The sequence below is a fragment of the Epinephelus lanceolatus genome, chromosome 5 (genome assembly GCF_041903045.1).
Source record: "Epinephelus lanceolatus isolate andai-2023 chromosome 5, ASM4190304v1, whole genome shotgun sequence".
Classification (NCBI taxonomy): domain Eukaryota; kingdom Metazoa; phylum Chordata; class Actinopteri; order Perciformes; family Serranidae; genus Epinephelus; species Epinephelus lanceolatus.
The window spans coordinates 26,517,415-26,538,114 of NC_135738.1; the positions used below are offsets into that span (position 1 = coordinate 26,517,415).

General features: G+C 42.6%; 1 protein-coding gene across 3 annotated transcripts in view; it reads right to left on the reverse strand.

Annotated features, from left to right (window-relative positions):
* LOC117262499 (genetic suppressor element 1-like) overlaps positions 1-20,019 on the reverse strand; it is a 50,040-nt gene extending 30,021 nt beyond the window's left edge. Inside the window, exon 1 of one of the 3 annotated variants that reach the window (XM_033635498.2) lies at positions 19,901-20,019. In XM_033635498.2, the coding sequence (XP_033491389.1) occupies positions 19,901-19,937 (37 nt within the window). In that variant the 5' untranslated portion in view covers positions 19,938-20,019. Of the gene's footprint in view, positions 1-56; positions 184-1,122; positions 1,255-19,900 lie in introns of those variants that run through there. The other 2 variants (XM_033635500.2, XM_033635501.2) reach the window with 2 other exon arrangements.
* Positions 20,020-20,700: the final 681 nt, after the last annotated feature.

Consider the following 20,700-nt stretch of genomic DNA (forward strand, 5'->3'; position numbering starts at 1 on the left):
GTGTGTGTGTGTGTGTGTGTGTGTGTGTGTGTGTGTGTGTGTGTGTTGAACTCCACCTGCGGGCTGTGTACACACAAAAGCGACGTGATCCGCTTGACTGCTGCTAATGCGCCCGGCAGCATCTATCTCAGCCAAACAATACAGTCGCTGTTAAAGGTCCCCGGATTAAAGAGCGACTCCTCTGACTCCCATGGGTGCTGTGTGTGTGACAAAACCACCACAAGAAAACTAGGTGACACACCGCTGTGTTTCAGGTCTGTCTTCCTTGTCAGTTGAGTTTACCAGGAGCAAACAGGAGCGGTGTGTGATCACCGACGAGTTTGACAAGAAAGATAACATAACAAGGAACCACAAACACCTTCACAACCTGCCTCACCTTCTGCGGCTGCGTCAAGGCACACACCATTAGCAGAGCGAAACCGGAAGTGCGGAATTCTAACTTCAAAATAAGAGCATGCGATGTTCGCTACATGGAAACACGCGATGTAAAACTATTTTTAAAAAGGAATTGTATTTAATTGTGATTGAATTATTATGACAAAACTATCTCTGGTTAAGTTACCGTGACAAACGCTGATAACAATTTATTTTGAAACAGGAAACCAGAAGCAGTTTCCTCCTGCTGCCTTCATACTGTCCGTCAAGCTGAACCAGTTTGTCTGATTACATATTTTCGACTGATTCAATCACACAGTGTACACTGTGAGTGTTATAGTCTACAGCAGTTTATCTAAAAATAGCCTCCAACAAAAGTGGAAATTCACTTCCTCCAGCAGCCCATCTAGACAATAAAAGATAAGATGTACAAAGTGAGCACACAACTGCCCACACACATCAAACTGATGCTATAACACAGGGAAACACATATAGCGGAGATAATGAGACATTTTAAGTGTTTTTTTTAATTAATAAGGAAAGTCCTGGTTATCAGATAAAGTCACCTCTCAGCAACGCAGACGACATCCAAGAAATAATTCAGATGATTTAATTCATCTTAATGGTAACTTTAAAAGCAGTAGGCTGGATACGCACAAACGAACGACCTTATTATTTCACACCAGTGCACAACAAAGCAAACCCCGGGACGTTTTGTAGTAAAACAACAGAAAACAGACAACTTACCGCCTCACCAAAGAAAAGACAATCCTCGGGTTTTGCGCATCCTTTAGGTGGATAAATTACAGAGGCTCTGCGCGCAGCAATTCACTGTGTGATCTCCCCGACACCACTACAACACACCGATGTGGTGATGTGGGAAGGAGAAGGACAACACGTTAACTGTCCTCAGAGAGAGGGAGAGAGGCGGGGTATGAGAGGGGAGGGGAAGGGGAGGGAGGGAGGAGGAGGAGGGCGAGCACCTGCTCCACTGATGCTCCCTGGAGAGATGGAGGGATGGAGAGAAGGAAGATGTGGCCCCAGACTGCTGATACTTCACAGCCTGGACATGTTTACTGTCCACCGGAGACAATCAGATCTGTTCAAGTCAGCTCCTCCTGCTGCTGTACGCTCACACAGTACACAGGAGTACTGACTGGCTAATTTAACTCATCATGATTATACTGCTGGTATTGATCTACTGCTGCTGCTGCTGCTGCTGCTGTCAATAACTCACCACTTTACATACTAATATTATTATCATCATCAGTGGAAAAATAACCAAATCTTGACTTACACAATGGTAGCAATGACGTGCTGCAAATATCAACAGCAGGGTTTTAATGTTGCAGATGGTCCAGGTGTTAAGTCTGAGGATAGTGTCCTTTATAATGGGGCATCATGTTTGAGCTGCTGCTTGTATTTTTAGCAACTAAAAACCCTAAGTGGCAACCTCTGGAGCTGAATAATGGAGCCAATGTGTAAGTGCCAAAAACTGCAGTTCCTTGAACGGCCACTTGAGGCTGGCTCCAGTCAATTCCATGTTAGAATTAACTTAACAGCAGAAATAAACATGTCACAGCCTGGTACAAAAATGGTTTTGGTCTCTATAGCTAATTATAACATTCATGAAAACTGTACAGGGTTGAATTTATATATGACTAACCCTTTTACATTTTATTAAGGCTTAAAGTTGCACATATGTGGGGCGTTGGTAGTGTAGTGGATAGTACAGAGGCATTGCCTCGCTGCAGCAGGTTCGGTTCCTGGCTTGCGGCCCTTTGCTGCATGTCAGTCCCCATTCTCTCTCTGTCTCCCCATTTCACTCACTGTCCTGTCCATTAAAGGCAAAAACCCTACAAAAATAATCTTTAAAAAAAATAATAAAAAAGTTACACATGTGTAAGGGCGTGGCTGCTCTGAGTGACTGACCATCTGTGGATGGTGTCCTCAGGTTCTCGGTCAGATCCACCCTCTCGTTTTGATTCGTTTTTGACATTTGCCCAACTGAGCAAGTAGAGCTATTGTAACCGATGTGTAATTGTACTAGGTTTGTATTTCACCAAGTCCATCTTTCGTATTTGTTCATATTTTGTCATTGCTTTCTTTATGTATTCATACTTGTTTCTGTATTTATTTTGAGGGAGTTTTATTTTGGTAAATTCGATTTTTGTTGTGTGGCCAACATTTCAGGGCTGTCATTTCCTTTTTGGACTTCATGAGGAGAGGTGTGTTTGTGGAAAGCTGGTCATGAAAAGTTGCTGTGCTGATTTTGATGTGTTTTGCACAGAGAATAAATCCCCCTGGTCAGCAAGGCAGAAGTTTTCCTCCCCTCCTTCCTCATCATCCATGAACACAACGCAGAGCTTGTAGCAAACTGAAGTGTCAGGCCAGACCAATTACACTAGGTTTCTGGTGGCCTGATGAATGCCATTATTGATTCTGCCTATTAGCCCGATTCTTTACTGATCGCCATATTGATTCCTGATCAATTTTCTGTGTGGAAAAAGTAGGCTTAAACAGGTTTTCAGTATCAAAGCAGCTGCCTCTCCAACACAGTGTGGAAAAAAAAGTAGAGAGTGTAGCAAAAATACACATGTGACTCAGTGTGATGCCAATGTTAATAGATAGATATTTGCCCTCAGTAATGGGCGTGCTGCACTGTTGGGAAGCGGTGGTCGTGTGTAGAATGTCAAATACATGGCATTCCTGGTATTAAAGCCCATGTTGCTTAGAAAGATGTGTCAACATACTGCTGGTGTTTCAACCGCTACTTGAAATGATCATTTTACAGACACTACAAGCAGCACTGTTGTCATCTTTGTTCCTGGAGTGAAGCCACGCTTTGGAGCGTTTCTTCCTCTCTGCCATGACTCCTTCTAGTTGCAAGTTTCCAGCAGTGACAATGCAGGAGTTTGACATTGTTTTGTGATGTGCAGCTGTCAGACAAACATGCCGGCATTAACCAAAGGAGCTTGGAGGCATGCGATTCCATTGGATTGGACAATTTGGAACCGGCTCTCAATTCCCTTCTCTATGTAAGTCCAATAGGCATTCTTCTTTCAGCCCCGAAAAAAATATATCAGGTGCTTAAGCTGCTAAATGCTCCATATGTTCACCAGCTAGCTGTTAACCTTGTCTGTCTGCTGTTTGGGGCTGCAGCGGGTTTATGAGAGCCTTTTTCACTTTAAACATTTACCTGCAGTGGCTGGAAATGACACTGATAAGAGTTGTGAGACTGAAACAGTACTGCTGCCGACTGGAAAACCAAAACAATGAGCTGAAAAATGTTAAAACACTCTGTGCATCTGAGGGGAAGTGATGAGTCGGGTGAGAATTGTTTGTGGGTTCACTAAGAGCGGCACCTTTCAGATTACACACAGTCATTGCAGATATAAAATATATGAATTGTACTGTAGACAAAGTTACCTTAGAGCTAAAGTTGAATTTGACTTCATTTAGTTTATATTCTATTACCCTTACCATTATGTAAGGAGGATACTCATGATGAGTTTACTGATTTTCTACATGAATCCCTCTGCTATTCACCAAAGTAACAAACACACTGTATGAAGTAGCGAGTAATAAATGTGTTTATTAACATTCGTCTGTCATCATACGCTATAGGCTCACTCAGCCTGCTTCATTTAGTCTAATATTTCAACATCTCCCCTGGGCCTCTCTGTCTGTCTCCCTGTCTCTCTTTTTCTTGATCGTTCCTCCCTTCATCTCCCCATCCCTCTCTCCTCATCTCCCAAGCAGCTGCTCCACTTTGCAGCTATTTAACAGCTGTTTTGCATCGATTTGCGCTTCCGAGTGCAGATTTCTACCTTGTCCATCTTCCTCCTCCCTCTCACTTTCTATTTCTCCCCCTCTCTCTCTTTCCTCCCTTCCTCTTGCATTTCTAAGATGCCAGACGCACAGTAGCACCAAACAGCCTTGATGTTTTCCTCAATGAATAGACTGTCTCCTTCAAGTCTTTCCCTGAGATCCATTCACTGATGAAAGACGCACACACACACACACACACACACACACACACACACACACACACACACAGGCATGCATGCACCCTAATGGACACACACACACACACACGCACACACACACACACACACACACACACGTACATGTGTGCGCAGATTAGCGGCCCCCTGCTTCCCTACTTTTCTCTCTATGGAAACAACAAGGACTGAAGCAAGCGAAAAAAAGAAAAGAGAAAAGTGAGGCTCCCCTATAATCCCCAAATCCCTCTCTCTTGTACTCAAACCTACACAAGAGAAAAGAGGGGGAGTGAACGAGTGTGTGTGTGTGTGTGTGTGTGTCTGCAGAGACTAGTGTAGCCTGACATGATTTATGGTTTGGCTGTGTACTGCAGGCAGACACTCTCAGTTTTCTCTGAGGTGGGTGTCTCACCTCCATCCTTTGTGACCTATACAGGTTGTAAAGCGTGTGTGTGTGTGTGTGTGTGTGTGTATGTGTGAGAGAGAGACAGTAAGATAAACTGTAAAATGAACACATGAGCTTGTGTGTGTAACTGCAGGTGCATGAAAGAGAAGATAAACCTGATTGAACGTGTGCTGCTGTGTGTGTGTGTGTGTGTGCGTGCGTGTGTGTGTGTGTTTCTGTGTGTGTGCTTGCAGTGTAGGGGTCAAAGCACACAGCGGTGTGTATTCTCTGGGTGGGTTATACTTGGCGGTGGACTGTAGGATCCCCCATTAAGTAGCGTGTAAAAGAGGCCAAGCACAGAGGCCATTATGAACTCCGGCAGTAATAGCTCCAGGAATCTTACTGCCTCTGGAGAGCTGGTCATTAGCCTATTCCTCTCTCATAAAGCCCTCTATCCATCACACACGCAAGCATACACACATTTGTATGCAGACGCAGCCACATGCAAACACACGAGCACATGCACGGCTTTTCTCCGTCTCCTGCTTTCTTTCTCTCTGTCTATTCATCTCCAGTGAAGAAGACTATAGTGCTGGGGATACTGCTGCAAGAACAATCCACCAAGACATCCGCAGATGTCTTCAAAAACAGATGCACATAAACACACATTCACACACGCACACAGATGCTCATTTACAAAAGCAGCGAGGCATAATATCAGCCATGAACCCAAACCGCTGATTATTTAAATGTATTCCTCCTTCCCCATCCAGTGAAAGTGAGACGCTGTAGCAGCCTGTTAGCTCTGGTCAGGTAGGAGATTACAAACAGAAACACTGTCACATGTAATGGCGCTACGTGGCTGGACAAGCATTATAATGGCAACTAAACCCACCTTCTGAGCATGCACACACAAAAACGCACACACACACGCACTCATGTACATCTGCATACACACACACACACACACACACACACACACACACACACACACACACTCTATGGCAAGATTTATTGGCAATTCAGAGAGTGAAGACAAACTGCAAAGGCAACAAGGAGGTGAGTATGCTTTTTATCCTCAGGCAGCTGCACACACACACACACACACACACACACACATACACACTCTTGCATACTATACAGTGGTATGTTCACAATCAGCATGCAAAACGGCGTGCACATACATACACACATGCACAGCGGCACAGAATCACTACTGGCTCAGCAGCACACATACTGTAAGCACATGTATTTACTTTCACCTCTGCACACACACATAAACTCACACCCTCAAAGTACACAGACTAAAACCAGAGTAACTGTGGTTTTAATAATGGCGCGTGCATGCCCACACACACACACACACACACACACACACGCACACACACACACACACACACACATAGAGAACATTGTGTACCAGCACACACAAAGCAGAGGGAGTCCAGAGAGAAGAGATACCTGGGGATGGAGACACATTGGCAAAGGTAATGCTGGAGTCAGTCACTCTTTCCTTGGGCAAAACACGCGCACGCACACACACACTCACACACACACAAACACACACACACACAGTGCTGTAAAGATAAGCACTAATCCTGTTTATTACCTCCTCCCTCTCCACACTCTCCCTCTCTTTTTCATTTTATCTCTCTTTCATTTTCTCCCTCTCTTCTCTTATTTTTCCTGTCTCTCCTCCTCAAGCCTATTTCAGAAGGGTGCACACACACACACACACACACACACCCTCTCACTAACACACACATTTCGTGCACACACAAACACGCGCACACACACATTGTCAGTTTACTCCTGTGATGTTTGTTGGCCTGGGGCTGAGACGAGGAAACAGGGAGGGGAGTGTTGATGTGTGCTGCTCTTTTCCAGCTCCAGCTCTGTTCACGTCCTGCAGAGAGAATTACCTTCCCTTTGTCTGTGTGAAGGGGCTGCTGCCTTTACCATCTGTGCAGCGGTTACAGTGTGTGTGTGTGTGTGTGTGTGTGTGTGTGTGTGTACTTGTGTGTGTGTGTGTGTGTTTGTGTGTAATCTTCCCAAATAAAGACATTTCACAGGATCTGATGTCTTAAAGGGGACATTTTGAGAGTTAAGACTTAGGGGTGAGGTTAAAGGTTACAGGAGAGGTATTTAGTAATTTAAGGAAACATGACAAACATGACGTTCTGGTGCTTTCGATCATATGAAGTTTGTACATTTGTCCAGAAATTTAAATATCAATTTAAACACTTAAAGGACTTCTTGACCTTGAAAAACAGCAGTTGACAATTCCACCTCAGGGTCCAGGGCACTTATACTGGAGCTTTTGATCACATTATGGGCTTCATCTGCTGATGGAGTTTTACATGTTAAAATTTGTTCGAAACTTAAAGCCTTTTTGCAATGTAATATAAATCTTTTCTATGCCATTGTTGGTAGTTTTTTACTAAATTGGTTTATATGTGGGGTTTTTTTCAGATTACATTGTATATTTTTTAAAGTAGCTGTGCGGAACTTTACGTTTTCGTTGATTATAGTGCCCCCTTTGGTCGAAGCAGTATGACACCCACAGCCTGGTGTCGTAAAATTCTGACTGCAGCTGGCATTCGGCTTCATTCGTAAAATCTCGACTGCAACTGGCAATTACCGCGTGCATTTGTTTTGGAGAGTGAGAGGAAAATCATAAATGTTCTGGTGTAGCTCTGAATTTCTTATAAACTGAGGACAACTGCCTGCTGTGTGTTTGTGTACATGGTCGCAGTCACAGATAATTTTGTGGCGTTTGTTGTAACGTTACTAGACAAAAGCGGTTCACATCAGCTAACGTTACATTTAGCTTGCTTATAACTTCCATGTCGTCATATATTTAAGTGAAACAACATCTAACAAGTTGCGGTATATTCTCTAAATAAAAACAAAAATTACATACCTGTCGATTAGGAAAAGCGCCAACTCGGGATCAGTTTTAAAACCTTTCAAATCTCTTAGCTCTCTCCACTTGGTGAATGCCCGACCGAGGCGTTTGGGCTCGAGCCCTATCACTGTCCTGTTTAGCCTTCTTCTGTTCTTCTGTTCTTTTTCTTTTAGATGGTGCTCCTTCTTTATCCACTATGACATCGAAAGTACAACCAAGTCCTTATAGATACATCTGGTAAAACTGTTATGTGTTCAGCAATGCCTGTTGCGTACCACTTACTCGAAGAACACTCTCTGTAAACACGGCTCTTCTTCTTCTCTCAATTTATTGGCAGATCGCAAACAACTTCCAGGTGCATACCACCACCTACTGTACAAGAGACTACTCCCTACAACATGTCATTTAGCCTGTTTCTTAAATCCTACTTGTAAACACAGCTCCTTCTTCTTCTGTGGTTTAATGGCTGCGGGCCGCTGCAGGCGTGTAGACTTACTTCCGCCTCCGTATTCTGGTTTGCTGACTTCCGCTGTGTCTGACCCGACTGAGGCTACGCTAAATAGCCATATAGAGAAAGGCTTTTTTGTCGCTGTTGGGTTCAAATAAATATGCGGATGTTCAAGGGGGGGTAATACGAAATAGGGACAGTTTTATAAATGGTAAAAAGTTCCGCACAGCTGCTTTAAATTTTTTCTCATTCATACACTATCTATATCAAAGCCTCTCTGTTTGTTCTTCTAAATTACACGTTTCTAATACTTAAAGGTCTAGTTTATGGAATTAAGGGGGATGTCATGGCAGAAATGGAATATAATATAATAAGTATGTTTTCTTTAGTGTATAATCCCCTGAAAATAATAATTGTTGTGTTTTCATTACCTTGAGAATGAGCCATTTATATTCAAATAGAGAGATGGTCCTTATATAAGGAGATTTCCATGTTGCACCACCGTGTTTCTACAGTAACCCAGAATGGACAAACCAAACACTGACTTCAGATAGGGCCATTTACATTTTCACGTTTTTCCATTGTCCACTGTAGTTAGCAGTCCCTCTGTGATGAGCCAAACAGTGCAAGAGAAACACTGATTTTTAACCTGAAACTGCTTTATTCTGTGTTTTTACATGTTTAAACCACCTGGTTCATTTGTTTCGGAGAGGAGGAGACCTCTGTGGATAATTTGGCTCCAGCTAAAACCCTTCTGAACATCTGGATCTTAAGTTATCAGAGAAGAAAGGGGAGCACATGTTAGCAAGTGCTGGGCCAGTGACCCATCTGCGCTGAGCCAAACAGCATTGGAGAAACCCTGATTTTTTAAACATGAAACTGATTCTGTGTTCTTACTGGTTTTAATCACGTGGTTCGTTTTGCAGAGGTAGAGACCTCTGCTGATAATTCGGCTCTGGGTAAAAACCTCCTGAACAATGAACACTAAAGGAATCCTGGTCAGGAGTTGACATTTGGCACACAGGAGAAGTTTCAGCTGGCTGCAATCTGCAAACCTCACCACTAGATGCCACTAAATCATACATACTGCTCCTTTAAGATGTGATTGTAATAACATAAGAAGAGCTCATGACCACATGATTTACGTTGTCTTTATCACACCTGTGATCAGTTTTCCTAGTTGTGACACAAGCCTGAGGAAACACATATAAAATGCGTTTCTTGTTCTTCCACTTCTGGGAGATGTTGGAACAAATAAAAAACAATTATTTCTTTGGGGGGGGGGGATCCTCCCACAGTCACAGCTAAAGGCTGCCCAGTACAACCCCAGTCTGTCCTGGTGGCCACCGAGCAGTGGGCGAGTTAAAGGCTTTGCTCACAGGCAGCTCAGTGGAGACAAGGAGTGATCAAACTGCTTCTCTGACATTTAGACCACCACTGCCCCCAAGATAATGCTGGCATTATTCTATGTGTTCGTTATTGTCAACTGTTTCCATGAAAACACCAAAATCAATGTAAGTCTGTCCCTCAACACAGTTCGACTTCTCCAGCCTGCTTGTGGCACTCAGTCCCAAGCCCCATTATTCCCACTGATAATGTAAATCTTCAAAAATAGGTCCCAAACATAGTTTTATTTTATTCTTTTAGCATAAACTAATTTCCTAAAACAGCGGGAGTAAACAGGAATAAAGAGGAGTACTTCGGTCTATTTTAAACTGTAGATTAATACATGTCCTGTGCTCCAGTGAGTGTTCACAATAGTAGGATGGTGTGTGTGGGATCAGTTTAAAATCAACTTAAAATGCTCACGTTCATTAAGGAACATGTCACCCAGTGTGGCTCATTGATGTGTTTTTAATAGTTTCTGGACGACACTGCAGCTCTGTGGCACAGAGGAATAAGCTAAATTACACTCACAGAGGCAATACTTGTTAGGAGGATCAATTCATTGCTTGTTTTCTGTGTTTTCATGTAATCGTTTGACGTTAGAAAAATATAAAGTATTGTCAGTCTTATCCTTTAAGTTGAGCTGTGTTTTTTATGAGCAGAAAGCTGTCTATGTTTTTAAATTCATTGATTTTCTGGAGCTGAGGATGTCATTTTCTCATGGGGGCAACTACAAAAGAGGGAGCTGAATCAAGCGTTACATTAAAACAGAGGAACTTGTAGGTGAAATCTGCAGCAAATCAAAAATATAGAAAATCATATATTTCTTCTTTTTGCTCTACATTCCTGCATTTTTCTAATTCTCCTCCTCTTCCTCATCTCCTTACTCCTTCCACACTGTATCTTCTCTCCTCCACCTTCCTGTCCTCATTTGTTCATCCCTCCCTTCCTCCTCTCTCTCCTCTATTTGTGTCCTCTCTCATGATGTTACTCCTCCTCCTCCTCCTCCTCTCGCTCTCTCTCTCCAGATGGGTGGCAGAGAGTAGCAGCTTGCTGTGGTCAGGCCAATTATTTACATAATTATGATCTCCCACTTAACCACATGATCCCTTACCTGGGTGTGGGCAATTAAAGCCGGCATCATAATGCAGATTATGCAAATACAGCCGGAAGCGGAACAAGGTGGCAAGAGATCACACATGAGCAAACACGTGCCCTGTAACCGCGTGTGTGTTCGTCTACTGTTGGTGTGTGTGTGTGTGTGTCAGAGGGTACATATGTATGTGTGCAAGAGAATAAGGGAAATTGTATTTTTTGTTCTTGAAGTCCACAAAATGTCTAAATGTCAGACACCAGATCAGGAGTGACATAAATATCTCAGTTCACCCAAAGCCCTGCCAAATGATGAAGATGAGTTTTCATTAAAACCAAATCTTATAAAGGAAAACTAATGTCTTAAACTTTCTAGTTACTGAATTAACTATCAAAGGGCTGTGGGTGAAGTAAGAGCACAGGGACAGCTTCTCTGTGTAACTTAATTCACTTTAATGTCCAAAAATAGAAACAGAGGACAACTGAACATCGACAACAATAGTAGAATCTCACATCTTATATCACTCCACCAAACTTAATCATAACTCTCATTACCTGCATGTGAGGTTCATGATGTTAAATAGTTCCAAATTTAACGTAAAGAGCAAAATAAAATATTTAAACAACATATGAATGTAGTTAACATTAAACTATGTAAATGCAAAATAATTAAAAATAAATCTCATCTTACAATAACTTACTACCGATACTAAGTCTTTTTTTGAGGACTGATGTGTCAATAGGAGCAATACCCCAAATCTGTCTGTCTCATGTTAGATCAAGTTTTGGGCACATTAACACTCTCATCTTAGCCTCTCTGTTGTGTACATGTGTGCACATCACCTTGTTAGTTCAGACACATTTTTATGAATTATCATTAGTAACTGCTTTTCATAAAACAAGGCAGTCAGTAGAAAGACATGATTACTTTTGAAATTGTTGCTACACGACCAGAGAAAACAGAGAAAAAAGGCTGGGGCATTCGCTTTTACTCAAGAGGTAGAAAACCTACAACTACCAGAATGCACTGCACCAAACTGGACCAGTGAAAGCTCCCACTGGTGGCCAGCTTAGCCATTTTGACTATGGATGTGTAATACTAACTAGATAAGTGATGCCAAGATGGCACCAATTCATTCTCACCTGGTACACACACCATTTAAGTTTCTAGTTTCCGTCCATGGTATGCAACCCATAGACTTTACATCGTGATGACATCGTAGATATTAAAAATGTCATTTCTCAGCTTGAGGAATGTTTTACAAATATAAAACCACCATGGCTCAAGAATTCATAAGAGAAAGTGTCATAATTAACTTTATTTTCAGTCCTGTTTTACAAACATGTCTTTTACAATAGTGGCCGAAGCAGAAAATGCTTCTTGGGCTGCGAGATTTTTTTTGCTGCAATACCCTAAGTGACCACTGGGAAAAACTGGAAGCAAGGCTCAATGGTATTTCTGGGGGCCTGGTTCTGACGCAGGAACAATATGGTGGCCGGCTGGTAACAAGCAATCTCGAATTACAGTTAAACAGTGCACTAAATAAGCAAGAAATAGGCACCACAGTAAGAAAAGTTTTATATATGATCAACACTGCTTAGATTTACTGTTTGATCTCAGGTTTTTCATCCTCCATTTTCAAATAGCCTTCAGGAAACAGTATGGTGCTCATTTCTTGTTCAAGAATTCTACGACTACAGCCAAACAGTGCACTAAAATATGTTTCTGAAGACATTTAAGTTAAGAAATAGGCAATACAGTTACAGAATCTGAGTTTATATTTGATCAGCACTGCTTAGTTTTACACTTTGATCTGAGTTTGGTCTTGATCTGCCTCTACTCTGTGTCTGCAAATGAGGCAGTACCATCTAGCTTGAGAAACAGCCCTACAGCCAACGAAAATCCAGATTTGAGCTGAAAGATGAGCAGGGAGATCTGGGTGCTTGTTAGATGGAGTGAAGTTTACCACAGTTTATTGACACATTCTGCCCACACTGTTATGACACAAAGGTGATTGGCAAATTATCCCTTTAATGTTTGGCTAATGGTAATGAGATGTATTCAGAATCAGCCTATCCATGATGCAGTGGTGTAACTTGGTACAAATTCAAACTTTGCGGTATTGTCCCCGCTATTCTAAAGTGAGGTCTGGGGATTATCCAGACTGTTGTTTCTCAAAGGAGCTGAGCTTTACAAATGTAATTTCTCAGTGTTGTGAGCACCAACAACAAAACTCACTTCCATTATACTGGAGTGACAGCTTAAATTTCAGGGAGGGATATCTCACAAAGTACACAAAATGGAAAATATCTGCATGGCCAGTCAATGCTCGGGGGAAATAAGAAAATATATATGCTTTGTTTTTTATTTGTGTGAAGTGACCCTTTGAAGTCAGACTGTATTTATGGTGCCTGCTTGTTAAAAGAACAAGATGCACTGCTGAGACAGAATATACAGAGGGGAGAAGGGTTAATGAGGCTGTGGGTCACCATGTGTGTGTGTGTGTGTGTGTGTGTGTGTGTGTGTGCAGTCACATGTGCAAGTTCACTGAGAACCTGCTAACATGGTGCAGCCAGGTGGCAGACAGACCCATGCCCATGGGTGATCAACAGGCTCTTCACTGAGATGACATCATTGATTGTGTGTGTCTGTGCGTGTGTGTGTGTGTGTGTGTGTGTGTGTTAGAGAGAGAGGACCACATCCCTCCCGGCTGGAGCGCTGTGGCCCCTCACAAGCGAGGCATGTGCAAACACACATCTGCATTATGAAGCATACATGCCCTGTTTGGCAGTAACTGCCATCTAACTGCTGTTAACCAGCTCTCTGTAGAGGCCCCTCCCCGCACACACACACACACACACGCACTGCATACACACACCACATGCACACATACGTACACACTGACACATTCAATCAATTATGTTTTGACATGGTTCATGAACATGCAGATGGTGCAGGACCAGCGGGGGCAGAGGAGTATCTGAGTACGCTCTCTCTCCCCAGTGTAATTCAGTCCTGCAGATGTATATGTGTTTGCCTATGTGTGTGTGTATATATGTGTTTTTCTGTGTGTGTGTAAAAGTGTGTGTGTGTTAAGGAGTCCACCTCCCTGTAAAAGATATTAATGCTGGCAAATTTTAGCTGCTGTATTTTCATTTGGCTAATCCTCCTGCCATCTGCTCGTTATCATACACCGCGCTGCTTATTACAGTTTTACTCTGTGTGCTGGTGTATGTGTGTATTCTGAGCATGTGCATGTCATGTGTGTGTGTGTATGTGTGTGTGTGTGTGTGTGCTCTGGAAAGTGTGTGCGAGTGTGAGCTACCAGGAGTTGTCGTTATCACCTCGGGTCAAAATCTGCTGGCATTTATCCCAATCTCCCTCGCTGAGTGAGCAGGCAGGCTGCATGCACGCCTCTGTGTGTGTGTGTGTGTGTGTGTGTGTGTGTGCGTGTGTGTGTATGTGTGTGTGTGTTTGCATGTGAGATCTCACATCAAAGCTTTTTGCTTGTTCTAAATGAATGTAAACATCACAGAGCAGGCATGTTTGCCTGTATGTGCGCCCATGTATGTGTGCGAGTGTGTGTGTGTTGCAGGGTGTACATGTGCTTTAAGTGAATCCTCTGTTAATTAAGAGCTCATTAGTGACACCAGCTCTTTGACCAATTAGGGCGGCTTGCTTACTTGCTCACTTGTTTGTTTTCTGGTTGAGACATTACCAAACACGTTGTTTTATTCATCCCTTTTCTTTTACACCCTTTCTCCGGGTTTATTTTCACTCTCTCTGGAGGACAGGAAACATAAAAAATACATTATGGTTGTTTTGCACTTTTATTCTACTTTTTTTTTTTTTTTCCTTGGCAAGAGAAAGTCGCCCAGCTCCCACATGATGTTTGTGTGTGTGGTTTTTATCTCCTTTGTGTTATCAAGCTGTTGTCATGGTCTTTTATTCATCTCATTAATAACAGTGCCCTTGAGGTGGAGCACCGCGACCCTGTTTTCATCGGCACACGCTAGTGAGCACACAGATGCAGACGCACACACATACACACAATTAACAGCACAAGAGAGCCTGACAGCAGCTTCCTTTGAGGCAGCACCCATCTCAGCCCCCCCTGCATGAACACACAAAGACTCCACAAACATACAGAATGGAAATATGGCCAAACACACACACACACACACGTGTTAGCGTGCCAGCGGCTTCTCCACCCACTAAAAACATATACATATGCACACAATACCTCGTGCCCTACTTAAAATAAAGACACAGAAGCGGAGATTGAATTCTGGCTCCACCACAGCACAGAGGCTGACGTACAAGGCAGAGCCCACCTGGCATCTTAACCAAGGTAATATGAAAGACAAGGAGGTGAGAAGTGAAAGGAAGCAGGAAAAAAGGGAAACAAGAGAGTCAAATTAAAGGATGCTGATGCACCACAGAGGTATTCTCAGTCAGCACAGGCTTTTAGGACTAGTTTACACAAATCAATTAACCATCCTGGATATCATCAACGACTGATTGTGTTGATTTTTATGAGTTATTTTATACTGTTCTCAACTGTATTTTATCTTTTCCCCCTTTTTCCTCAATGACACTTCAGCAGCTCCCTGAACATTCACAAGCATTTTCTGCTGAAGTCATTACTCTTCTGCAGCCCGAGAAACGAGTATTTATTTGTTGTACGTAGAACTGCTGCCGCTGCTGTGCAATGCAGGAAAAATATTTAGAGTGAAGTTATCAAATGCCGCGCTCACAGTACAGCAGCCTGAGGCTGAGTGAGAAGTGTGTGTGTTGTGCATGTGTGTGTGTGTTCATGTGACATCTGCCATAAATCACAAGCCACAGTGTCCTTGTAACTCTAACACATATCATGGAAATCAATGCAGAGGTCAAGTCGAACACAGCTACCCAACCCCCGAAAATACCACAGCAGCCAATAAATATGGCAGGCTAATACACACGTCAACGACCCGGCTCTCTCACCCTATTGACTCGCCGTGGATAATGTGTGTGCGCGCGTGAGTGAATGCATACATGGACAGAAACACAAATGTCACAGTGTTCAGTCTTTATGCAGACATTTGAGCTTGGTTTGACCTGATGACATTGTGAGGGCTGGAGATGAACTATCTCAGCCTGCTGGACCCCTGTGTACAACATTAAAGGACAAATCTGGTGATTTATTCCTTATTTCTCTTTTTGTCTAGGTGACATGTTCCTTTATAATGAAGACCACTGTTCTGAATCAGTCGTCCTGCTGCTGTAAATGCTCACTAGGGGCCCAACTGTGTGTTAATCTACAGCAGAAAATAGTCCCCAGAAATACACTATTTACTCCACCTTTGAGAACTTTTGTTAACAACCACAGTGTCAAGCTGTTTTAGCAAATTACTTACTTTTTAAAATTAGAAATAAAGGTTCCTCCTGAAGGACTGAGGTCCTATACAGAGAAATTTTTAAGACGAAAGGGTTCCACTAAGGGAAGAAGTTTCTAATGGATTATTAGAGACGATACAATAGCTGTTCTTCAGCCATTCTGCCCCCGACCACTGGAGCTCTCTCCCCCATGACATTCACCATGTTGACTCCCTTTCCACTTTCAAATCCCGTCTGAAAACACACCTTCTCAAGCTGGCATATTCGGTCTGATTTAATGGAGACACACATACAGTGACCTGCACTGATGATGACATTATGATGATGATTTTATACCTAATATTTATATTATGATTTTTGTCTAATCATTTTATTATTTTTATTGTATATTACAGAATTGTTTGATTTTATGATCTATGGATAAATTGTTGCTCATTTTTTTAATTGTGTCTTGTGAGGTGTTCTGAGTACTCTGAAAGGCGCCTATAAATAAAATGCATTATTATTATTATTATTATTATTATTATTATTATTATTATTATTATTATTATTATCAGTAGTAGTAGTGGTAGTGTTATTATACCACATGGTCCGCGGAAATACTTTCTTCTTTTTTATTGTTTTTTTTTTTTACAATACCTGCTACTTGGCATTTTGTATTCAGTTATAATTGGAACAGAGTTTCTGTTCCCAGCTCTACAGCCCCATTGAAATAATAAAGGCTGTAGTTGTGATTTTACGAAACTTTACCCTCTAAAAACATGACTGTGAACCATGGGTGTTGTGGGTTGCACTGGACCACATCAGCCCCGGTCCTTCAGCATCTTCAGGAAGCTCAACGCTGCTGGATGTTGTTCCTTTGACCCCAGGCTGACCTGTTAAACTAAAAATCATGATTAGATCTGTAGGTAATGTAGTCCATTACTGTTTTTAGAGGTTTCTAGAAGCCTCTGATAGGGTTTCAGGTGGAACCTTTGTAAGAGGATCTACCAGGAATCAAAATGGCTTCACCTTTGGCAGGGTTCAGCAAACTTTACTATCAAAATAAATAAATAAATAATCTGCCAGGAGCTGCAAAATATATTTGAGCTTTAAAATGAAGGTAGCCTAAAATTCAGAGGAAAAATTTAGACAACCTACAACAATGAAAATTGAAAATGAAAATGTTTTTTTTTTTTTTTTTTAAAAAAAAAAACTTAATTAATTTTTATATTTTTTGGTCAAAGCCACAGGGAGCCACTGGAAAGGGACTAAAGAAGCCATATGCACCTCCAGAGCTACAGGTTGCCGACCCTTGTCTTATGGGGACAAGCTGAAGAACCCTATAACCTACATTTCTAGTTAGGACATTTATATCTAAGAGTGTATATTTGTGACTCGTTTTTAAAGATTGACGTCTTCAATGTCTGTGGCTCAGTGCCACAAATAGGTTGAAATTGTATTGAAAGACAAACCAAGGCAGGTTTGGTTTTGGTCTTTTCGTGGGATTTGTTGACAACAAGAAAAAATACAAAATATTGCCAGCTTTATCCTTTAAACACGGTAAAAATGTTTTTGTTTATTTAATAACTTGCAAACTCCCAGCAGCCTTGATGCACCTCCTCCTGGGAAAACATTCTGATTTTAAAAAATACAATTTCTGACTGACAAGTCACCGAGAGGAAACGGTAAACTGCTGTAATGTGTGTGGTGCACATCACCGGGGGGTCCAGAGAGTAGGAGATAGCAAAATGCCACTTTCTTTTCCTTATGATACCGTGTTAAGGTCATGGTGTGCTCTGGGTAACAATGCGTAAATGTAGCACACACACACACACACACACACACACACACACACTCTTTCATGTCTCCTATCTCACACTTTTTTCTTTTCCCGCTGATGGTTTTATGAAAGATTTTTATATAGATAATATGTATCATTAACCTGATTTTGTATTGTTGCCTCTAATCTCCATTCCTGTCTCATCCTTACTCTGCTCCACTCCTTCTACCCTGACTAATCACACAGTAATCGCTACACACACACACACACACACACACACACACACACATCCTTTACCCCTCACCCCCTACATTGTCAAATGATCATTGAGGAGCGAGCGTGTGGCTGACACTGTCTCCACAGCAACGGCAGTTAGGACCAGGAGGGGGGCTGGGGCATCTTCCAGTGTGTGAATGATGAGAGCGCACACACACACACACACACACACACACACACACACACACACACACACACACACCTTTCTAGCCACAAACAGAACAGACAGGTGCACGCAACCACACACACACACATAAAGGTGCCAGCTATGACAAAAACCCATTTACACGCATGCACAGAGAGATTTTCTTCCTCTCTCATCCACACGCACACGCAAATAGAAAACACACACACAAACATACAAACAATGACAAAGCACCACATAATCACTGTGATTCAATCATTTATGAAAGCAGATGTATAATTCAAAAACCAGCATGAAAGATTCACAAGGCAAAGAACATTGTTTAATCTGCCCTCCACCCTCTAATTCCCCCCATCAATCCCTCCCTGCTTCTCTCTCCATCTCACTCCTCTCACCCCCTCCCTCCCCCACTTTTCACCTTTTGCCACAGCTGGGTTTTTAATCATTTACCACAGTCTGGCCCAGACAACTAAAAGGTCAGAGATCAGGGTTAGGGGTCGGGGGAAAGACACGTTGCGAAGCTCTGCCTTCATGCGAGAAGTGCTCTGTTTCAAACATTATCATTCGCATCATTTCCTTCACTGTCTAAATGAAAAAAAGAATCCCACTTCACACACCTTTTCTTTCACCTTCTCCTCATAATACACTGCCTTCTCACTGACCTCTCCCTCCCCCCTCCTTTCTCTTTTCGGTGTCGTTCTGTCATCCTGCCATCAGGCATGTTTAAGCACCTTTCTCAGGTAACCTCACACCTGCCTCCACGCTGACACTGGCTGCACTCTCTTGTATGTCACACACTCGCCTGAAAGACTACAGACGCAAGAAGCTCAGGCTGTTTGGCTAATGGGAGGCAGCAAAAGCTCCAAAGCAGAGGAGAGATAAGCCAGACAGTCAAGCAGAGAAAACCCCACTGTTAAAGATCACCCTTGATCGTGATGACACCCGACAATTATTTCATGTTCAGGGCTGCACTTCACTTTTTTAAAATTATTGATTAAACGGTAGATTTTTGTCTTCATGACTCAATTAACTGTCTGGTCTTTAAGACTTGAACTGAAGACTGAGAAAACCAGCATTTGCATTTATTGTTTTAAAAAATTATGATGAATCCATTATCAAAATAGTTGCCTTTTCTTTTCTGTGGCTTAACTGCTCAAATATAGAAATCGACTTATCATTTCAGCTCGGTTTCTTTTTCTTATAAGTTGGAATTGTGGTCACTGCTTAAAGCATACATCCAAATTAACAAAAGATCCATACGTTTTGCAACAACTTCCAGAAAACTGGCAAAACAAATTCAAGATATAATGGTGTCTACAGATATTGCAATCTAGAAAATGTCCAAATTGTAGATTCACAATAGCAGCAAAAAGAAAATACACAACTAAATGCATGCTTATTTTGAGCGAGCAAATAAAAATGTTCCTGTAAGAAATATTAGCAATAACAGTTGCTGGGAAATTTTCATTTTAGAGTGACCAAAATGATGAATTTTATGACAAGAATATAATTCATCACAGTGGCTGCAGTATCTGTGACAATCACAGAAACACAGGGTAACTCTCCTTATCTGAAAGAAGATTGTAAATCAATGTGACATCAATCAAGCTCTTAATTATGCCTTGAGGCAATGATTGAATGAAAGGGAGATTCACTCTGTGCAGCCATGTGACCAGCACACAGTCTGATACAGTGTGACAGCACAGATGGACTTAGATACTGAATAAAAGTGGTCTTACCTGGGAGGTAGAAGTGTGGAGTCTTTAATCCAAACATCGTCCTGGATCACTCCTCCACCAACTCACAGAAGAAGGGTCTGGCTCACGGGAGGCAGGGTGGGGGCGGGCAAGGGGATCGGGCTGTGGTCGGCTGGGTTAAGGAGCTCGTTGTTGGTGTAAGTCATCAGACGGCTCCCTGCTCCGGCTCTCTTTGGGCCCTGCAGGTGCGAGGAGGGAGGAGGGGAGAGGTCAGCCTCTGTCTACCTCCCTCCCCTCCTCTTCACCCTCTGGACTGAACCCGTGTGGAGCAAAGAGGTGGAGGGATCAGAGAAGAACAGAGAGGAGGAAGAGGATGCAGAGGGGAAAGTGATAGAAAGAGAGGAAACGAGGAGGAGAAGAAATGCTCCACACGCTGAGGATAGGTGACAGTGTGCTCATGCCATCTTTTACTGAGGAGCTCGCCTGAGAGGGAGAGCCTCTGAGAGAGTTGGGAGGGTGACAGGAAGGATAGGGAGAGGGGGGGAGGGAGTGAGAGAAAGAGAGAGTAGAGAGAGAGTCTTCAGCCGGCGTCCTCTCCTTTTTTTAGTCCTGCGCTTTGTAATCCCTTCCTTGTTATTCATTCAGCGGCCTCTTGCTCGTTTGCTGTATAATGATCTGTTTTTCTGTGCCTCTGTTCTCTTTTCTGTCTCTATTCTTGCTTTATCCTCCCTCCTTTGCCTCAGTCCCACCACTGACTGCTCAGCTCAGCGAGCACAGAGGAGGAGGAAGGAGGAGGGAGGAGGAGGAGGAGGGGAGAAAAGAGGGAGGGATGGAGGAAGGAA